Below are 23,455 nucleotides of genomic sequence, written 5' to 3' on the forward strand. Positions count from 1 at the left end.
AGTACATTATTCTTTTTCTTCTTTTTTTTCATTCTTTTTTTCATTTCATTTTTCATAATCTATTACGATGAAATAAGGATCACTGTTATTAATTATGATTGCATACGATAAGTCTGGCGGATGGTGAGAGCGAGGGTGGTCCACCGTTGACAGCTGCGTGTCGCAAGTACTCGCAACTCACACACGTGTGCCGTCTGCAGTTCCCTGTTACCCTCCCAATGAGCTTTGTCTTACAAATGGGACGAGAGGGAATTCTGTATCATGATTCTTCAAAGCGACCATTTTAGCCCCGCTGTTTATTTGTCATGGCTGAACTGATTTTCATGAATTAGGTACATACATAATATATGGTTTAGGACTTTGGATTGATAATATATAAATCAAGAGATATATAGATCATAACATATATCCGATATTTAAGCTAGCGATAAATATGTGTATTGTGTGGTAGTTGGTACGATGTCACTACAGTAGCGATCGATATCGAGTGAAAATTGCTTCATTGAAAATACAATTACTCACTTAAATCGATGTAATATTGAACTTACTTAAACGAAAACCCATAATTACTTAGTTGGTAGGACTTATTATTTATATTGAGCCATATTATATTTGATTAAGCGTCGGAGTTACGAAAGAATGAGCGAGTCGAAGTGTCAAGAAAGTGGTGTTTATCGGCACGGGTCGGGGGTGGCTGCGGGCTTGTGACGTCGCGTGACGTCACGTGGGTGTGCGACAGCACGAGGTGTAGCGCTGTCCCGCTCGCACACAGCGCCGACTGACAAGTGACAGGCCGCGCGCGACGCAATCGCGTATGAGCATTGTCAGTGCTATTTGCTTGTATTGACTTGAAGATTTGGTCTACGTTTGCTACTTGATTAAAACGCCTGATAAGTCCCGGATAGGCTATCCGCAACTTATCTGACAGATTCTCCATGCTCAATATGTCAGATAAATTGTGGATAACAAAACCAGTATTTTCAACAAAACCATGGCACGCTGAAATCTAAACTGTAATTAATATTGGGGAACTTAAATTAGTTTATAATTTATTTATCGTATTGTAATTTGTAGATAGAGTAGTTTAACTAGCAATAGCTTAGCAAACTAAAACGGCGAAATCAATATGCGTATACGTTTGTAAACGGTGTACAACTTTTATAGTACATAGACTGAAGGACGGACGTGCGAATTTTTAATTAAGACGGCATCTGATTTATGGATCCTTATTAAGCGTCTCGACGTAATAAATAAGGCTTCAAAACATTAAATATAATATGGCCAGGCCATGCCCATTATGGACAAATATCGATGACTAGATGGCGCCCGCAACTCCGTTGCGCCAAAATTAGTTTATCGCGCGGGAACAGTACATTTTTCCGAGATAAAAAGTATCCCACGTGTCTTTCCCGGGACTTAAAGTATATCCATACCAAATTTTAACAACATGGGTCAGCGGTTTGGACGTGAAGAGCTAACAGACAGACAGACACTTTCATTTATAATATTAAGTATGGATGGCCTGGAGAGGCACATAATGAAAAACTCTTAAAGAGCCATGTTCGACTATAATTGGCCACGATTGATTGATTGTACTTACTGTAGACAACTTCGCAATCATGATGATAATCTGACTCACCAGAATAGCCCCACGTGAAGCGCCTGTTTGTAAGGCTGCTATCTTCTTTATATTCTTAAAACTAAAGCTTAAATTATTAAGCTTGCATTAGCAAAGCAAAAGTTCATAATTAGAAAATCTCGTGATAAGGCTGTTGAAACCAAATATGGCTTTTCCAATCTGGTTGTGCCACCACTGGTTTCCTACTGAGTTGTATTCTTGTGGCCCAGCAAAAAGCGGTAATGCTTCAAGGTCGTCCGCTATGTGTTACCTTGTGAGGGCATAACTCGTATGTTATGTACTTAACTATAAGGTACTTTCCGGATTTTTCCTATTCTATCCATCCGTTTGGCGTAGCTCCACTTCAGGTAGTTCTTGTTAAATGTTTTGCCATATTTGGTGGAAGACGTTTTAACCATCTATAAACGATTAGACTGCTAACGTTTTTTTTAGAGCATTCAGCTGAACGGCTTGTGTATATCAGCTTTAGGCCTAATCAAGTCAGCGTATGTTAAAGTTAAACGCAGATCGAATGTTGTGTTTATTCTTCTTTTCGTATTTTTTTTTGTAATAAGCGAATAGTTAAACATATAGCGCAAGTGTTTACTTAAGTTTAACAAACTTAAAAACTTCTTGACGTGGGAGAGCCATGCTTCGGCATGAATGGGCCGGCTCGACCGGAGAAATACCACAGGCTCACAGAAAACCGGCGTGAAACAGCGCTTGCGCTGTGTTTCGCCGAGTGAGTGAGTTTACCGGAGGCCCAATCCCCTACCCTCCCCTATTTCCTTCTCTACCCTCCCCTATTCCCTTCCCTACCCTCCCCTATTACCCTATTCCCTCTTAAAAGGCCGGCAACGCACCTGCAGCTCTTCTGATGCTGCGAGTGTCCATGGGCGACGGAAGTTGCTTTTATCAGGTGACCCGTTTGCTCGTTTGCCCCCTTATTTCATTAAAAAAAACATTGTGACTGTACTATAATCCTACAATAATCATGAAGCTACATAACGTTGAAGATCGATACCCACCACATACCGCGAATATCGGCTATGGCATTCGCTAATTCGGTATTCGGTGCCAGTTAGGCCAATTATGCCAATACCAGTTAAAGTTAATCAATAAAAGTATATCACACCCTTTATAATTACCTTAACCAAAAAAAATCATACCTTTCATTTAAAAAAAACATACTTAACCCGGGCTTAAGTTTATCCAGTCTGGTGACAGCGGGCCTTATCAAAATGTTGCTGACGCGACCATTCATCCGAAAATGTTATAATTAATTTAATAGTCGGCTAATATTTCAATTGTAGGTTAATTATGCGTAATACTACTTAACTAAATAATTACATACCAGTAATTATTTTGTTTATTTTGTGATGATTTTCAATGTTTTCAATTTGTTTGTTTTAATTTAATGTAGAGACTACTAGAGAGTAGATAGTGTCGTGGCTCGTGTAGCTCTACGGTATCTAAAACTTGATGCTTCCTACCGTGTATTTGTTTTACACATTGTCACGTGCTTATCAAAACAATTCTCTGATCTAACCTCAAAACTTGAGATTCTCTCATCATTCCAACTGCGTGAACCACTTTTGGTAAAAAAACGTACTGACAAACATACAATCTCCTCCTTTTTATTAGAAGTCGGTTATCCGATGTACGATCATGGTACACGTTAGGGTTAGTGGTCCTTTGACCTATCGTTTGCGGCGCGGGTGCACATGTGCGCGGCGGCGCGCGTCCGCCCGCCCTATCGATCCCGCCGCCCTCGGCCCACGCCGCCCATGCCGCCCTAGCTGTCCTAGCCGCCCGCCCTCGCTCGGGGCGGCGCACTCGAATGCGTTATCGATACGCTCTTATCACGTGACGCATCGATATTCGTAAATAATGCAAGATAGCGCGCTGGTCTTTTGATACGGCAAAATAAATACGCAGAATGCAAGATATCTGTTGATAAACTTGCGAGTACACCTTGCGAGTTAGTACACTGTTTTATGTCAACTAGAAATCGCCCTTTGGTCGAAATTCGACCTTATTTTCAACGACATTAGGACTACTACCTATATTTTGTAAAAAATATTGACTTTATCATATTTTTTTCAACTCTTGTCTCTGGGACCTTGTAAGCAGTGTCTAATAGTATCTCAGATTCAATAAAAAAACTATAATCCATTTTCAATTTGTCACCTTGTTGTCAACAGACTTCAAACATAAATAAAAGAGTTTAATTCGTATGTATAGGCTTGTCACTCAAAAATCTGTCATTTTTCCTAGTGTGTGTGTTGTAATAATAATAATAATAATAATAATAATAAAGTTTATTTGCAACTACATTAATGATGCATGCACACATACTTTAAAACAAGACAATTCCAAATTGCAGCCGCAAATTGGCTCATGCTCGGCATGTGCTGGTACACCCAGGGGCATATTCAGCGCCGGTCTTCCGCAAGAGCCAATAATGACGACATGGATATCATTATTAACTAATTACAACAGATTGCAAACAACTAAAACAACATAGAACATACAACAACAATAAAATATATCTCGCGACAGCCCACGACTAGACTGATGTTGTCGCACACGACAAACAGCAGTCGCGCGCTGTCACCACAATGATTATATTGGCAACACGCAAGACTTCTTGTCTATGGTCAAGAAATCTGTCACCTGTCAAAACAAACGAAACAAAAAATATTAGATTCTACAAGATTCCATTTTTAATAAAATTTTGTTGTACTTTAGAAAATAGACAATTAAAAATATATATCAAAGAAATAAAACAAGATACAAACTAAAGATTTAACTAAAAGTACCCAACACCATTCACATTAACTAATTATAAATATAAACAAAAGTTCCGAGTATCGAAAGGTAAAGCTATAATAATCTAATAATAATATTATGCACATACAAAGGTTGCCGGCCCTTCAATTTTTTTTTAAAGCTAATAATTATTTTATTTTAAAAATAAATAAAAACCAAAACAACACAATGACACGGGCATGTTTGTAGTGTGAGTAATGTTTTATTTGTTAAAAAAATGTATGATAAAAGCATAATTTCAAAATAATATAAGCTCGATGCACTCCTTCACCATATAAACCATAACTGTGCAAAATTTCATTCACCTACGTTTCCCCATTTTTCTTCAAAAGGGATACAAAGTTTTTGGCTCACGTATTAAGAGGATACAACAGGGGCTAGAGAAATGAAAAAAAAGTACGTGTAATATCTATAGCTGTCTCCTTTACCTCAAGCCTATACCGCAGAACGCGATAGAGACAACTGCAGAAAATCCAGAAAATCAACGATTCGTTGTCCCCTGATTCCTTCTCCAAAACTTAACCGATTTAAGTACTTTTTTCATTAAAGATTAAAAAAAGGCTTGAACTGTGTTCCTATGTTTTGCTTTTTTTGTATAATCTAGCCAAATCTGTTTTCTGGACGTTTGATCACAGCGGAAAATCTGGATTTTTTTGGGTTTTTGAACGTTCATATCTTATTTAATAATTAAATTATGAAAAAAAAGAAAACATAGGGACATTGTATTAGTGGCCGTAGATATTCAGGAAAAAAATTATAACTCTACTAGCATTATCCAGGGAGGAAACAGGGGACAACGTTTGTATGGAAAAAAGGGCGGTGTGGAATCCTCTTAATATATATAGAGATGACATGAATGCTAATCTAAAAGTTGTAGAAATTACATGATGAATAGAAAATGTTTTATTTTGGTCAGAATTATTCATTTTGGAACTTCCCGTATAACTTATTTAATAAGAAATATGGACAAATGTTGCGAACGATAATGTTTAAACTATAGTATTAATATGACAATTTTGTACTTCAATAAGTCGTGTAAAGTAGATGGTAGTTAACGCACTGCGACAAAACATTACATCGAGCGTTTGCTTACACTCTTGATATGTGCAAAGAGTGATTACATTACTATTACGTTGGTACAGCAGTCAATGCCACTGTCACTGGATTCTGCCGGATCAGTACTGTATCGATGTAAATACGCTCCAATCTGTTCCAGTATTCATTACCCGTTATTGATATTACAGTTTACACAGTGGTGATCCAGTCCCGAAATCTAGTAATGGGCGCTGGCGTCTGCTACTGTATAATCTACAAAATATACTGTAAATCGCCACTAGAGTATTGACTACCCGTTATGTTAGTAATGATCTACTGCCGAAATCCTAGTAATATTGGGCACTGGCGTCTGTATCAATGTGAATCATCACTTTAGTGAAGGTCCGCAGTGCGCATGTAATTGTCGTCTCGGTGGGCGATCACCCTAACTCCGCGGCCCGCGGCCTTGAACCGCGCGATCATTGCACAAACACTACCGTTATCGGGTAATCATAGTTTACTTGTTGATAGCGGTAATAATACGTGGAGTGAGGATGCCGCACCTCCCCGAAGAGAGAGAGGATGGTGGCGTACCTCCCCTCAGGTTAAGGTGGATGCATCCTATGATATAGCTACGCTTAGGTAGAGATAGAGTTCGTATCTCTACTCTACTTTATATGCGAAAATGTGTCCGTGTTTTACCTTATGATGCTTTTTAAACAGCTGAACTGATGAAGACGAAATTTGGTTTGAATATACTTTTGTGTTTCAGAAAAGATGAAAGGATACTTTTATTTCGGAAAAATTACAGTTTCCTATCGACAAACGTAAAAAAAATCTACTGAGATTGATCAAAAGTTGCAAAATGCTGCAGTTTAGTGTCAACATAGTCGAAGCTTCATAATTAATTATACGTATTACGTCTGGTCTCTGCTATTACGTACAATTTATTATGTACTTGTTTATTGCTCTCTAACCACAGCAAAAATCATCTTTGCATCCATATTCGACGTGACACAAACCTATATTTGTATAATGAGGTCAGTGTATCGAGTGATTGTGTTTGAAGTTTTGTTTGTGTTGCAACGCGCGGAGGCTGCGATACTGTCTGTGCACATTCATTTTGCCCCTAACATCACCTTAATGGCGACGACATAAGGATGATTTTCGTAGATACTTGGTTCTATAGATGTATGCGCATTGCACGTGTATTGTGCCTAGTGGTGACTGGTGCGCCCTCTTGACTAAATCGATGCATATCGATTGGGCGTTTCACAAAAGATGAGCTAGAATGGTATTGGATAAAGATTCGGTTGTCGGACAACTTGACAGATTAGGAAGTCTAGAAACATCTGTTTTAAAGCTCAACATGCTTTATCATTGTTTGGTGGTTCTCTATGTACTATGGCTATTGGCTGATGGCTCGTCATAATATTATATTCTTAATTTTCGTCACGAGAACTTGTCAGTAGGATCGACAGTGGCAACAAACCACCTAAATCTTTTGATGAATAATTCAAGAGTGCCAAAATCTCAAGGGTGCTAAATCTGTCATGGGAGAAGGCACCCTCAGCGAAGTTAGGAGTTTAAAAGTCGCAACTACAGATGTCGTTTTCGTCGGCCGGTACTTACACCGGTACCCGCGAACGGTAACCACCGCGCAGAGGTACCGCTCACCGCGACGGCCTTGGAAGATACTGCTGGTACCGTACTAATAGTCTTTTATGTGGTCTCAGCGCAGGGAATGGAGACTTAAACGACAGAATTTCCTGCAATCGATACTGGGTAGTGGGTATATTTTGACGTAGCGTCCAAGTAAATTGATGATAGATTTTCTGGAATCATCTGCAAGCCATAGATACTATCGGAATGCACTTTCACCGCATTTTTAAAAGAAATGTATTATGTAGGTCAATCGTCTCGGGTTATCTAATCAAAATTTTCAACTTGTCGTGCTCAACAAATATTATAATGAATCGAAAATGGATATCGCCATGTTCCTTTGCATGAGCTAGATGTGGAAAAACTAGTTCAGCGGTGGCGCGGGATGGCGCGCACCTGGAGCACGAATGTCAAGGCTGCGCGCTTGGAACCGCTCCAGCGCGGCGCGTGCGCCCTCGGAGACAACACAATTAGCGCGCATCCTTACCGCCGCCGCGATCGCGTTTACAAACAATCCCCGCGCCGATATCGAGCGGCGTTTATCTGTCGCTACTCTATTGCGATAAGCTAAGGCGCAGTATTCAATGTCAACCGTCCTCGCGCCGCGCGCCGCTCGCGTGTGTGTCGCGCCCGCAACAAACACAAGCACGTGCGCCGCGAGCGCCCGCGTGACGTCACCGCGCCCCGCCCCGCCCCGCCCCCGCGTGCGAACGGGACGGCGCGATACACCCGCGGGGCGGCAACGCGCGCCGTCTTAGCGGAATATCGGTGATAGGTTGCGTTTATCTTCCGATATGCACCGAACGGCTATTTCTGGCGTTTCTCGCCGCAACGATGCGCTATCGCTTCCTATCCGCTCCGGCTCCGTTGTCAGCGCGAGCCGCGACCTTGCCTCCCGGCACGTCAGAGCTATCGACTATTTGAATATGGAAATGGTCGTGTTCTAAACACGGAAAGCAACCTCGTCACGGGAGCTAAACGATTTGGCTTTGACCAATAAAGATTCCGTGCTGACTCTCGCGTCCAATGTCAAGGCGGTGGCGGTGACACATTTCAGCGTTATTTATGACTTTCATGAGTTTCAGTCTCCGTTGTGCATCCGTTGGACTATTTAATATGTATAAACAAAACACAGATTTACATGTTACTAGTTACCACTCTCCATCCCGAAAAAAACAACGATAAAATGCGAACAGATGGTGCTGTCTTCAAAGCCTATAAAAATCGTAGCCTTTGCTTATTTCTTCTGTTTTTTTTTTAAGTATTTGATATTATAGACTAAATGTTACTTAATAGCTGTTTTTTGTTTACAGAAGGAGAGCAAGGATCGTGGGAGAGCGGTCTCTCGTACGAGTGTCGCTCGCTGCTCTTCAAGGCGCTGCATAATCTTATCGAAAGGTAAACAATATATCCCTGACGCCAGTTACTTGAGCAAATAATAGGAAATTCCTTGTATCGTAGAAGGGCAATACGACAGTCAAGAGATATAAGTAGTATGCCTTACCAGAAATCAAGGACAATGTCTCACCAAAATCGGTGTTGTTTTTGTAAATTAACAGGCTCTAACTCTTCCAAGGCAAGTAGAGTCAAGCTATTGAAGCTGCATATCCAAATAAAACGTTACTAAAGGTCTGACCAAAAATTCCCTCAAAAATGAGCTAAGGGAAATCACACAAGTAAACGGACTAAAGCAATGCCATGGCCTGACAAGAAACCATAGTAAGAATCACCACCGAGAGGGTCCAAACGTCTTCCCTCCGAGAAGGGTTAAGTTTTCTTGGATGAGATGTCCAATAGTGATTGATGATGAGCCACTCAAGGGTTAAATTAATGGAGGGCTCTGTTTGTTTGGGCCGTTAGAGTAACTTTGTTAGCATAGACGGTTAGCCACTCACTGTTTGTCTGTTTACTTTAAATACATAGACGGTTTACCTAAGAGCTGAGGAAATGTTATCGTTTGACTATCAATATCCATTGAGCACAATGTGATTGTTAGTATAGAACTGTGGCCACGTTTATTCAATACTATATTAACTTCGTTAAGGGACAATACCCAACAAAATTAGAGCTTTACATGAGAAAAGTCTGATAGGGAGAAAAAGGCTCTTTTACGTTACCCAGTTTTCATCAGCCTCACCCTAATGTGAAGTGTCGCCCATAACATAAAGCGTTATCACCGGCTCGTATGCGTAACCCAAGGTCTAAATACCTATGTGACCAGTGACACATAAGCGTTGGCTACTAGAGCTGTTACTTAACTTTAACGGCCATTCCCAATATTTGATCTATCTCTGGTTTTGCCCTATTAGAGATAGGAATAGCTCACATTAGACATTAGAGACATGTATTTTATGTCAATTGTGAGCTATTCCTATCTCTAGTAGGGCAAAACCAGAGATAGATCAAATATTGGGAACGGCCGTAAGAGTACTTATAGTTGGAGAAAACATTCATTAGTCCCTTCAACCCTTGTATCGTGGCCTAGTGAACCACGTTTATTATCCCTTAATTATTATGTTTAAAATATTGTTACTAACTAGGCAGTGAGAAAATTACATAATATATTATACAGCGTGAATTTTTTTTTTGTCTTTCAGCGCTGCTACTTTCACAGGGAACTCTCTATAAGGAACACGTACACACCCTAAAGTATTATCACTTATTTTTGTTACACACTGTATATCAATGTAGAGCAAACCATTAAAGCCTACGTACGTCATACATTAATCGCGGAGTTGTGACGTATATCAGAGGGTTAAGGACCGGATTGCTCGACGGTTAACCGTAAAGATTACTATCGGACGTTTAAGTTTACGATAACACCATTACCTGCGCATGTAACGCTGTAATAACAGTACAGGCGGCAAAAAGCGCGCAGTAGAGCGTTTTGGATGCTTACGGACCTTTTCGCGCTGTGCACACGAGTACAGAAAGGATCAGTCATCGAGATTATCATAGTTTTCCAGTCTAGTTGTTCAGGTATTTTTGACAGCAGTTTTTCTATTCATTAGCGCTTTTGATTGACTCGAGAGTCGAGATAGAGGAATATGAAACTGTTTCAGCACTTGCTGTTCTAGTAGTCCTAGTACCAATGATACTGGCGCTAGCTAATACATATATCTATGTAAAACTCTTGTGGCGGTACCCACAATTAGTGTCACAATCCTGCATCGCGCTATCGAAGTGTTAGTGCGCCGGTATTATACGACAGCTGAAATCAATTACGTGGGCTCCGGCCTGACCGAGCATACCACCTCGCTCGGTCGGAAGATCTTCCTTTGCGGCCTCCACTCATATTCACACACTCTGATATGCTGATGCTGATGGACAGTCTAATTTACCTCCTGTGATACCAGCGCTACTGTATCATTATAAATGTAAATTAGCAATAAACACAGTCAAGTAACAGCAGTATTTCCGGGTCTATACGACCTGCAAACCTTCAAGAAGAGAGCGTATTCCCTCTTAAAAGGCCGGCAACGCACCTGCAGCTCTTCTGATGTTGCGAATGTCCATGGGCGACGGTAGTTGCTTTCCATCAGGTGACCCGTTTGCTCGTTTGTCCCCTTATTTCATAAAAAAGTAAAAATATTGATCACGAAACACGAAGTTGCATAAAAGCGTTTATTGGTATGGACTATGGTGAATTATGGTGGTACTACCGCCGCGTCGCCCACCTGGCGCGTACGTCATCCCGACGAAGGTCAGACAGACAGAAACACGTTTGTACACCCTAAAACAATCGAGAGGACAAGCTTGTTTCATATAACCATGCACATAATATTGTACTGTAATGTATGGTATATTCCGTGCGCCAGAGCAGTTAAGGATTTTAACTATATTATTATAGTTACTACATTGTTATAGTAACTTTAACAATGTACGTAATTGTTTAGTCATCTCTGACGTTACTCTGATTTTGATATAATGGAGATTGCGGAAAAATAATGGAAATTATTATCTTGACTAAGGAGGAAAGTTGGAAAGAGTGGTTGATGTAACATATTCTATTCTAGTAAAGTCATTTCATAAAGTGAAACTTTGTCTATATTTGTTAACTTGAAATAATAATGGGTTACAATTTTTTATTACCAGAGATTAATTACAAAAGATCTGGTAAACTTGCCAGACTGAGCACTCGTAACGTGATCACAATTTGTGTCGTTGAAAAAAACGTAATGTGTGAAAATTGAGCGCCTTCACTTTTGCTTTCGACGACGGACGGCGCGAATATTCCGTACACGGAATATTCGCGCATTTCCCGTTCCGCTGGACGGATTAGCGCCATTGACGTAGCTATGGACGACGCATTTCCTTGTAAAAGTATTATCAGACATGTAAAGTACCAGAGTCTGAGCTAGTGTCCAAAAGTACCACACGTCACAGCTGTCAGTCGGGGACAGGAAGAAATTCGTCCGTTGATAGCGTGTCGCTTGTCTCTTTCCCGCTTCAATATTTTTCTCGTTCTCACGTTTACGCGATAGCGATGTTTTGTGAGCGAGCGAAATAGATGTAATGTGGATGTAATTTTCTACGTGTTTCGCGACCGGGCTATATTCTGGGATGCGAGGTCCTTACACGGTAGTGCGTCAATGACCGCGGGTCTTACGTCTGGCGTGTACCGACGGCGGTCGAATCTCGGATATGAACGAAATCCGGACGAGTCGATGACCCCGACAGCGGCGCGTCAAAGAAACAATGCGTGCGCCCGACCGCCCGCCCGCTCGATCGCGACAATTTTACGATACCGAACTTTTTGTACGATCCTCCAATTATTATCGACCATAAAGTTTTCGAAATTTAAACGTTTGTTTGACACGTTGTTAAACGATTCAGAGTAGTTTCGTTGTCGAATGTAGAGCTGCTACATTCTATATTATCGATGACGAAGTTGGGAATAAAAATGTATGGGATTTGACATAACGCGTCGCTAAGTGACAGGCGCTTGCGCTGCCTTATGTCAAACCACATTTAATTATATTCCAAATCGACTGTTGAAATGTTAGAACGCAAGTTAGCTTAAAACACATGTAATATTCTCTTGTAATGGAAACGTACTAAATCGTTTATTTGTATGAAAATTGATTAAGCATTACATAAGTATTTTGAGCAATAAAATAACTATTTTTAGCTTTGACCCCTTAACATTTGCGATGACTGGTTTTACCTACTTCGGAAGTGTTGACTTACGCCAGACTAAGAGAATGCTCGCTTAAAAAAATTCACAAAAGTTTAATTAATTGTTATGTTGATTTAATGTATGTAATTAATAACTTGGCCAAGTAATTTTTAACTTTGCTTGAATATTAAGATGACCCTGATAAACTAATTAATCGCCTCAAATTACAAATATCTTAAATATTTGAGTAAGACTAATTATAGTAGTCATCAAATGAATATTCAATTATTCTAAAACTATGTTATGTTTGGTCAACATTGGAAATCTTACTTTCGACTACTTTCTGTTAAGATAATATTTCTTTTGGGGTATAAGAATATTATCATTAATAATTATTTCAAATAGATCCAGTCAGAACTAATAGGTAATGAAAAGTTATTTGGCAGTAATTAATATGTAATATGTATCGTTAAATATACGTTAGCACCATTGATTGGCACCGTGGTCACGGCGAACAAAGAGATTCGTCACACTACGGCAATCGATATGCACAGTGTTGCCACATACAAGATTACTAATCGCCGGCAAACAGCCCACGACAGGCAATGACTTATTCACTAGACTTCAGATTTATTCAGAAGACTTAGGGCCTGTTTCACCACTTCCTGATAAGTTCCGGATAGGCTATCCACAACTCATTTGACAGATTCTTCAGCACTTATCAGGGAGTGGTGAAACAGGCCCTTAAGGTGGCTTTCGGATCTTTGCGGCGAGCGACCGCGACCGATAAAAATTCAAATAAAATGCTGCTCTATGACATACACTACTTCATGTATTTTATTATTTTCTACTGACATATTTTGTGTGGCGACCCACGCTGCCACCGGCGGCGGCGTAAAAGCTAGTGGCGTAGTAAAATTTAACCTATAGCCTATGTAATAAAGTGGCATTTTGTTTGAATTTTTGTCGGTCGCGGTCGCTCGCGGCAAAGATCCGAAAGCCACCTTTAGAGTTAGTTCACATTGCAATGTGACGAGACTAAGCAAAAGGAGCTATTCGGTACTGAAATTAATAATAATAACATTCCGCCTGCGGTTTTGAGCTGCTAGTTTCAATTTTGCACGTGACATTTAAAATAGTAGCTTTTTGTATAATTTAGATCATAGTAAATGTGGTTACTACTAAAACAAATATTTACGAATGAGTATTCCTAAAAGGACAGACAAACGGCATTATCAAGGTCTCTACATGTCTGTGGAGGTTTATTATTCAGAATGTAATATTAAATACAATTTAATTTTTATTAAAGATTGCATGAATAACGCGAATAAAATGCGATATGCCTTGAGGATATCCTTAATTGACTTGTTTTTTTTTAAATTATAATCTTAATATTATTAAGATGTAAGCTTGGTATTTTCAAAGCTAAATATCTAGCCAATAAGTACGTAGCTGGACAAGCCATATACTTCAGGATCGAACTGCAGCCTGCAGGGGCCGATTGACGCGTGTGTACCAATAACTAAGGCCGGCTGCATACTGTATAGTGTTTACGTTTTTCGTATGCGATTTCCGAATCCGTTTTCCGTATTCGGAAATCTGAATGTATGAAGTCAGTAGAAAATACATTAAATAATGCAAGCCGGCGCGTAAACATCATGAAAAAACAATTAACGTTTGCGCTAGTCTCACGGAAAAGGCTTACCGTCTAATAACTAGTCAGTGATCTACTAAAAGCATGACCGCTTGCTCCTCGCTTTTCCAAAAATACCTAAAAATCCAAGACATAATATTATGTGTTACCCTTCGACTTCTATTCAGCGATCATTTAAAGTAATGTTATGATACGATCATTTAAAGTATGTCGTATTTAGAGTCATCGTGACATCATTACAATGTATAATGCTATAGTATCTTTTAAACTCGACCACAAACTGAATACAATTATCTACACTGTCAAGACGTTAATTTCAGTGTTTTATTGCTTTGTAATTTATACTGCCTGTAGTTGTATTAGTGTTTCTGTTATGGTGAGCCTTATGTGGGTCGCGATAAGGTTCTGTCAGAAGTAAAATAACTTTGAATGCTTATTTTAATATGTACGCGGCGTACTATGTTTAGGCTCGATTCGAACTAGCGTACAGACGCAGTGCAGCGAAGTTCTGAAATAGAATGGCAAATTCATCCTTAAATACATATTATTATGTATTCATGTGCTTACTGAAAACGATCGTCCTGTCTGGTGGCAATTTTACGAGAATTTTATACGCATTATTATAATAATATGTATTGTGTACATTAAGAAATAAAGTGGTGGACATGCGTGTTAAATACTCGTTGCGTTTTCACAAGTCTGCCTTTTTGAATTGCGCACCGACTTTTCGCCAGTATGTACCGACCCTTAGTCTTAGTCAACGGCTGAATTATTGTACCCTTTGTTAACGTTTACGGCTTAATGTATGGATATGTTTAAACGTACAATTTATGACACATTGTCCGTACACGAAACATTCGTAGCTAGTAATATTATTATGTACTGAGATTTGACTGTTTGAGTATATTTTGGGAGTATTTGTAATTTGACAAGGGTATCATTTGGTTATGTAAATATGTACTCTATGGGTATATGTATAAGAAAAATGTCTCACTAGACAATAGCATAATATTATAATGTAAGTCGAAAAATTCTGTTCTTTCACACATTAGGAAATACTCAATTAATATCTTGTGTTTTATTTTCAGATGCCTGCTATCCCGAGATTTTGTGCGGCTGGGCAAGTGGTTCGTCCAACCCTACGATGGCGACGAGGAGAACGTTGGCAAAAGGTACGAGATCACAAGATACACCCCGCGTTCCACTAAGCGTTAAAAATTATCAAAATGTCTCCTATTTTGAACGTTTTGATCGTTTTTAACGCTTAATGGTAATTCTTATTCAAAAACAAAAAAGCCATGACACGGAACTGAGACTGTATATCTATAGAATTTAGTATGAAATGTGTCGAATATGTGGCGGACTGAAATGTGTCGATTCCTGCATCGCGCTATCGAAGTTTTTCAAGTACGCCGGTATATATAAGACAATTAAAACAATGGCAGTGGGCTTCGGCCTGACCGAGCATACCACTTCGCTTGATTGGAATTTGCGGCCTTCCCACGGTCATTATAATAAAACTGCGCCATCTGTTATCTTAAATTCGTAACTTTACTCTGCTTCTAAGTAATAATACCTACTTAGAAAAAAGTGGGTAAAGTCACATGGAAGCTCAACCCGTGTCGGCTCTGTTCAGTGGGTTGTGCACGGGTGTCGGGCTCGCTCGCCGCTTCCTACAGCATCGTGAAGATCTCTGTGTGCCACCCGTTAAGACATCAGGGTGGTGCTTCGTTCCCCTTCACACATTTTTCATCTCTATAAAGACAGACTAAGCTCTGTGTACTCACGCAAATATGTCTGTTTTTCTAGGAATCATAATTGGACTACCAATATCGATTCGATATATTATGTCATAGACCACAGTCCAATGAGGATTCGAGCCTTACAAACGAAATAGTTGTTTGATGAGAAATCTATGAGGAATTTTTCCAGCAATGTGTAACTATAAACTGCTAAATGTAACAACAAACAACTATTAAATGTAACTGCATCACGTTAAAATTCAGAATCAATATCAATAATAGTTCTCAATGGTGATTTTATGTGGTGGTTGAATAAAATTTTTCTTTGATCATATAAACGGTTTTGACATAGCATAACACCAGTATGATGAGTTATGAAACGCTTTACACTATCTTTTTGAGCTAATAACAATAATATCTTGCATGTTTCAGCCCGTGGCACCTGTCGTTCTCGTTCGCGTTCTTCCTTCACGGCGAGAGCACGGTGTGCGCGTCCGTCGACGTCCGCCAGCACCCGCCCGTGCGCACGCTCACGCGCAAGCGGCTAGCGCGCCTGCAGCGCCCGCCCGCCGCGCCGCCCGCCGCCAGGCAGGATGATAAAGGTGAATTGTGAATACTATGGGTACTTGTGAGCTAGATGTTGCCCGCATCGTATCGCAATCGTGTCTCCATAATAAATTTCTACTTAATCTGTTGAGCGGTTTAAACGTAAAAAGTTAATTTGTGATACTGACAGAGACGATAAAATTTTGCACTGTTTCACACAAGGAAAACAACATTTTGTCACAAATTGTTTGAAAATCTCGATTACATCCTATTACTCATAGGATGTAATCGAGATTTTCAAACAAACAACAAATTAAATTGCTAATAACGATATATTTGGCGCATTGTTTGATTTTTGACCATGACTGATCACCATTGACGTCTTTGCAAATCTTTTTGTTGAACCATCATCAGACTTAGTAACTTTCCGTTCCATTCCCTTCAATTAATACTATTGATGTAAATAAATATTCTTACTTATTATGCTATGTTCCAGTGATCCTGGCGCCGTTCGGTCTGGAGGGGCGGGTGACGGGGCGCGAGTGGAGCGACGCGGACGCCGCCACCTCCCGCCTGCTTGATGCGTGGCGGCAGCTCTATCCGCTAGAGCAGGGATGCGGTGCTGTTGAAGTAAATAACTTGCTGTTGTCTACTGTTAATAATGTAGTTGTTTAGTGCGTGGAATATGTATAGTTAAAGGTCCTGAGACCGAATAACTGCCGCCTCTACTGCTAAATTAAATAATGCGCGTGAAAAGACGCTCGAGGAGCGATAAAATTTGTAAAAATATTAAAACAAGCGTTTTGCAGGTGGAGTGCGGCGGCGTACGCATGCGTTACCCGACACCGTACGCGCTCGTTACGGAGATGGAGGCGCCGCGCGAGCCCCCGCCCGCCGCACACCTCGCGCGACGCACGCTGCGTGCTCTGCACACGCCTGCACCGCACCAGGTGCGTACTGTACGCACTGGCGTACGAATGTGGGAGGAGTCATGTCAAACGTGTCCTTCGTCTACTGAAAGATATTTGGGAAAATTGTAAAACTTTCATAACTCATAAGCAATTTGCATGAAAATTAAATTATATGTGTGTAATAGAATGCCATTAAAGTTTTCAGCTGTGTATTTTTTATATTTGAGTCGAATATAAAAGGAAGTGGAAACAAAGCGTTGTTACTAGAATGACTACGCTTTGAGTTAACTTCCAATATTAATGCAAGAATTGATGAAAAATATAACTAGAGGTTTATTATATTTTGGGCACTGAATTCTTTACATTTTTAATCTTCGTAAATCGTTGGTACTGGGTGTGGTCAAAAAAAAGTCTTGCGATTTGTCTAAAAGACCTCCAGTTGACTGATGTGTGCAATGTGAATAGATTTGTAACAATTGCGAAGCAAACTATAAGTGCTTGTTCAGACATGCGGGAACCGCGCGGTTCTCGTGCAGAAACCGAGCGGTTAAGTGTGAACGCTGAAATGCAACGCCATAGTAATAAGCTGCGAGCGGTTTAACCTACACTAAGGATATATTATAGTTTACGTAGTCCTGCCAAGTTTTTGTATAAATTTAAATTTATAAATAAGTAATAATATCTGTTTGTCATAATATGTTCTCAGACTGCAGAGCAGGCGTACGCTGACTGCACGGGGGACGATGACTTCGCGGACCCCTCGCGCAAGACACCTTGTACCTGTGCTAAGTGAGTTTCGCTTGCCGTGCCTATACATTGCTGTACTAGTTGTATGTAGATATCGTGCTTTGTTGTACGTTTGTATAGTGTTATAAGCCAGCATAAAAATATTCGATAGCGTATTGAGATTTAAAAAATGTACTGGAATTGGCAAAGTATCACTAACGGCCCGGCCGCACCTGCGTCTATCGTCCGAAGCTTCGTGCTAAAAGACGATACTATTGGACGATACACGCAGATCGTCCAATAGTATCGGTTTTAGCGCGAAGCCATAGTAAAAGGAGGGGAAGTAGGATAACTCCGGCCCAATCCGCGATATAATTACCTACTGTCTTAGGGTTGTCAATTTTAGGCGGCGCGGAGGCGCGGCGGGTTGGTACAATGGGAGCTTTTAATAAAAAGTAAATATTTATTGTGCATATTTCAGCCATTTTTCGTGCATATTTGCATGCATATTTCGGCACTTTGATCGTGCATATAATCCTATGTCTAAATAAAATTATAAAAATACCCTGTAAAACAACATTAAAAACTAACGCCTGTCTCTTATACTATAAACAAATCTGTTGTTATTATTCGAACTTTGCTTTATGAGTATTGTGATTTACAATTAGTCAATTGCTTATTTTTAATTACGATTTAAAATAAGTAATTGACTGTAAGTAGTTAGTTAATATACGGTCTACAACACAGAGAAATCGGCAAATTACTATTACGTAAACAAAGCAATAGCGGCAAATTAGTTGACAAATCAAAAGTACATAAAACATTATCTTATTTATACTATGTTCTAGTGGGAAAGTAGATCTATCTACCTACTTCCTTTGTGTGATAGAAAACTAATACAATAAAATAGAAGTAAGTAGGTATCTGATCATCAAGTAAAAATTATTATATTATGCTAGAATAAGTGAGTAGTACCAGTGACCTTTCCTGTTCAACAGGTAATTTAACAAAGACAATTCTGGAATTGTTGCATTACTATTAAAACACCCAAACACACAGCAATATTTATTACTCCTGCGATTATGATCGGACATTTTTGATTCGTTTAGCCGTGGCGCGGCGCGGCGCGAGCGTGCAGCGTAAAGTGTTAGCCCCGACTGGTTATGCCGAAATATTGTCCGAGATTTTGTTGTGTGCCCTGTGGCGACGCATTGATACTATGGCGCACACATACAAGCCGCGCGCGGTGCCTTTGTATGAAGATAACTTACTTCCCCTCCTTTTACTATGGCGAAGCACTATGCATATGCGGCCGCGGCATAAGTGACATATCTAGGGAATGTTATTATTACAATATATTCGAATATTTCTTTAAAATATTCGAAAATATTCCAATAATAACATTCCCATACGAACAAAGTTGACTAAGTTTAAAGTTACCTAAGATTCTATGCATTTTCTATGGTATTTAATGCAGACCGCTCTTTAATGCTATAAATATTATGTCAAATATTGTGAGCTTCTGTCTAATAACCAGCCTTTATTGTAAAGTGTACACACTGGTGGGTACTAATAATGATTTAATTCCTCCTAAGTTACAATTCTTGTGCTATACAAATGTACGATAAAACTTTAAATATTAATATTATACAGTAGTAAGGTTAGCCAAGCTGGTATAGTAGACGTAAGAATGTTGTGTGATATGCCGTTTCTATGTATATGTATGAAAGTATTTTATGACTTGCATATTACAATATGAAATGTTCTTGAATGACAGATTAGTTTCATTGATAACAACCGTCTTGTGTTTGTTTTGTGTACGCTTAAACTAATTAAAACTGATATAATTATGATAAAGCCCTATTGACATTGTTTTTGCTTTTAAAATTAATGTTACTGACATATAGGACTGAGTTGCATTAAATGTGTAATTTCAATTGCGAAAGTACGATTTTGGAAAAAATGCGTGTATCAAACTCTGGTACACGCAAAATAAAATCTACTTCCCACAAATGGTTGGTGACAGTTAAAAAAGGCATTTCTATCGATTATTCGCGGGTCCTGTGAAGCCTAAAAGAGGCATCATTTATTTCCAAACAACTCCAGAATCTGAAGTAATGGTTGTAATCTATGAAACTGTATGTAGCGTAGACTTATAATTGGGTTTGCTGTAGACATAAATAGAAGTTTATGTATGTCTTTGTTATAATATTATATTAATTACTTTATTATAATTATTTCTTTATTTATTTTGTAGCAGACGGACTAAAGTACATGAGACATGTGCTTTGGTTTGTTTTATGGTGGAAGCGTAGGAAATGTATTTCATGTCGATTTATTAAGAGTTTTATTACATTCATTAATATATTCGATGTTTTTATCATGTGAAAAATTTCTGCGCTTCCAACAATAATGCTCCGATGCGTCCTCGCTTCTGTCACACTGTGAACCAAAAGAATAATCGCTTTTGCATAGTCCCATAGGTTTTATTTTTATTCAGCGATGCATAAATTATTTATTTTAACGAGTTTAAATTCTGTAGTTATCCTGTATAATAGCGGGGCCTGATAATGGATGTCCTAGTTGTATGTAAAGCATGGTATTTCTAAACGCTTCGAGTTGTGTCGCGAAAAGTGAATAATCCAAACGAGTAACAATATATTTTTGAAATAATATTGGCTTACCGTTTTACATCTAATATTAGAGTGGCGGGACGGGTGTGTTACAGTAGGGGTAGTCGCAATAGATCACAGGTTGCAGTGACGTTGGTAGTGACCTGCCATTTGGGAAAAAAAGGGTAGGACTAGGGTGTGACAGAGGCAGGTGTGTCTGGGCGGCGGCACTAGCGTTGTCTTGCGCAGGTGGCGGCGCCGGCGCACGCCCCGCCCCCCGCGACCGCCGCCCTTCCACCGCCGCGCCGCTTCGCACCGATACAGGTATCCCACCGCTGCCACAAGTAGCGTAAGCTTATGAAGTCACAAGTCACTAGTCCACCTCATACTGTGTTCTGCCCATCGTCAAGCTCATATATTCAGTCAGTGGGCCTACTCGACAAGCATCTTGTCCTACATTATGCTCAAAGATTGGTCTCTCGACTATCAAATAGGTAATAGATGGTAAGGGGTAGTAATGGCACCCCTACACATGACATGGTGATCTGAACTGCATTGGTAAATAATATTTTTTTAAACTTAACTAGCTTGTATTTAAATTTAACAGCTGTATTATGCATGTTACTGTATACATAAATTTGTGCATGGAATTAATTTACATATTATGTTTTCTGTTTTAATAGCTGCACAGCTTTTTAGAAACTGAAGCTTCATAATTTAATATTATTTATAATATAAAGTTAACTTTGTAGCTACTTCTGTATGCTTTGGTGTCATTTTAAGTTCAATATTTAAATATTATGTATATCTGGGGAACATACCAAATGTATTTTAAGTCTTTGTGAAATGAAAATCTGCAAATTATGAGCAGTAACTAGTGATATATCAGGTTTACATTTGACAATGGCTTTTTAGTAAGTATACACAAAACACTGTGTCTTCCTATAACCTTCAAAATGTCACAGTGGTGATTATCATAATCAATATTCATTGTGGTTATTTCACATAATATTGTGTTCCGTACTATTCATTTTAATATGGAGAAGGCTCATGTTTATTACATAATTTGTATAGTTAGCAATTAATTTACGTCCGCTGTTGTTCATATCGCAAGTTTCAGTTTTACCCTCTATAATAAAAAAATAATAATTGTAATAAAGGCTTTCGTCGTGGTTGCAGACTATACAATATTATACTAGAATAATTGTTGATTATCAACAATTTTCTACATTATGACGGGGCGGAAAAGTCATACATTTCTATATTATACCCGTACTCTAACAACACTTTATCTACAGAGCCCCGGTGGGCGTAGCTCTCGGTGCGGGCGGTGCGTGCTCGCCCGCCAGCTGCGGCGCGTCCCCCGCGCCCGCCGGCCCGACCTCGCCTAACCACGCGCACACGCATCACGTGCTCACCACCCACCAGGTAATTGAACACAAGCAAGTTGATACTTTGTACCACCCGATAAAATCATTCATAGGTAGATGGCGGACGTTTGCTCGCTCAGTCAACTGAGTTTGCCATAACCCGACCAAATAACATAGTTTTATCTGCCTATAAATCAATTTCTTTGATAGTAGTATCATGACATTGATAATAGCGCTCATCCATTTTTGTTTTTATATGTCAAAATAACATTGTTCAATTTATATAGTATGCAATATATAAATAAAACAAATGACAAAATAATATGATGTCACAAAAACGTTGATTGTCGAGCACTAGTAGGCAGATAGTCGAGCAGTTTATTATCGTTTTCCTATAATCATTTTCCGTGGAAGCTATGTGGAATGCTGAAAGATTTAGTTTTAAACAGCGAAAGTAGTCTGTTTGTCTGTGAACTGCTGTGAACTGCTGAAAGATCACGTTGGGGTCACCAATGTGGGATATGCGTGGCCGCCACAAAGAAAGTTCTTCCGACCGAGCGAGGTGTTATGCTCGGTCGTGCCGGAGCCTACGTGATATTTTTCAGCTGTCGTATATTATATACCGACGCACTTAGAAAAATTCGATAGCGCGATGCAGGAATGTGGCGCTAATTGTAGGTACCGCCACAGTTACATACAAATTGAAAACAAAAGATGTCGTTACAGCAAACGGGCGTGCCGACGACGTTACACACGCCGGCGCCGACGCCCGACCCCCTCGCCCCGCCCACGCCGGCCCCGCCCTCCGCGCCGCCGCACAAGGTATACACGCAGGTAAACCACACATACTGTTACTATGTTGTATGCATAGTTAGAAAGTTTCGTGGGTAAATATTATAAGCAAAACAATGATCTTTAAGATCTGAGCCATCTAGATTAACAATCCATACTTCCATGCTTCTATATCTATACTATACTAATATTATAAATACGAAAGTGTGTCTGTCTCTCTGTAACCTCTTTACGCACTGTTACTTATTAATCTCTTACTTATTAATCTCTCTCGTTTTTCATGATCGAGAGAGATGTCTGAACAATGGGACGAGTTGATGTGCCTTTTATTTAGTTGCAAATCCTCTGTAGAGTGATTTATTTACGCATTTAACGTACAACTGCACGTATATTGACATTTCTGTAACCCCCAGGGCGAGTCACCCGGCGGGGCCGCGAGCGCACGCGCCGCGTCGCCGTGCGGTGGCGGGATTATACGCACGCCGGCGCTACCCCCTCCCCCGCCGCGCCTCGACCCGCTCGAGGACGAGCACGAGCTCCACATGCTGTACGATTACACCACCGTGCACGCCTGGTTAGTATACACTTTTAGTATTAAGGTGCGCGTCCACCGAATCGGAATCGAATTTCTATGGTACTGCGTGCACTGGAATGTCATTTCTGCGCCTGATGAATTATAAATGACGACGCCCCGTCCGCACCGTACGCTCCGATTCCGACCCGGTGGACGCGCAGCTTTAATAAATACTATAGACATCGATCTGATTAGTATACTATATTGAATGTAAATTCAGGGCTTTTAAACTTAACACTAACATGATAAGAACTAAGGCGAG

The 23,455-nt window shown here is 39.8% G+C and overlaps 1 protein-coding gene across 3 annotated transcripts in view; it reads left to right on the plus strand.

The window, feature by feature from the left end:
• LOC121731570 (mediator of RNA polymerase II transcription subunit 13) overlaps nucleotides 1-23,455 on the plus strand; it is an 87,569-nt gene that overhangs the window by 48,473 nt on the left and 15,641 nt on the right. For 2 of the 3 annotated variants that reach the window (XM_042121055.1, XM_042121056.1), the window contains exons 3-12: nucleotides 8,461-8,545; nucleotides 15,009-15,092; nucleotides 16,095-16,264; nucleotides 16,705-16,838; nucleotides 17,018-17,158; nucleotides 17,826-17,908; nucleotides 20,707-20,781; nucleotides 21,756-21,885; nucleotides 22,554-22,661; nucleotides 23,033-23,193. In XM_042121055.1, coding sequence (XP_041976989.1) covers nucleotides 8,461-8,545; nucleotides 15,009-15,092; nucleotides 16,095-16,264; nucleotides 16,705-16,838; nucleotides 17,018-17,158; nucleotides 17,826-17,908; nucleotides 20,707-20,781; nucleotides 21,756-21,885; nucleotides 22,554-22,661; nucleotides 23,033-23,193 — 1,171 coding nt within the window. The remainder of the gene's footprint in view (nucleotides 1-8,460; nucleotides 8,546-15,008; nucleotides 15,093-16,094; nucleotides 16,265-16,704; nucleotides 16,839-17,017; nucleotides 17,159-17,825; nucleotides 17,909-20,706; nucleotides 20,782-21,755; nucleotides 21,886-22,553; nucleotides 22,662-23,032; nucleotides 23,194-23,455) is intronic. The other variant, XM_042121057.1, reaches the window with a different exon arrangement.

Source organism: Aricia agestis, chromosome 11, assembly GCF_905147365.1.
Source record: "Aricia agestis chromosome 11, ilAriAges1.1, whole genome shotgun sequence".
Lineage (NCBI taxonomy): Eukaryota > Metazoa > Arthropoda > Insecta > Lepidoptera > Lycaenidae > Aricia > Aricia agestis.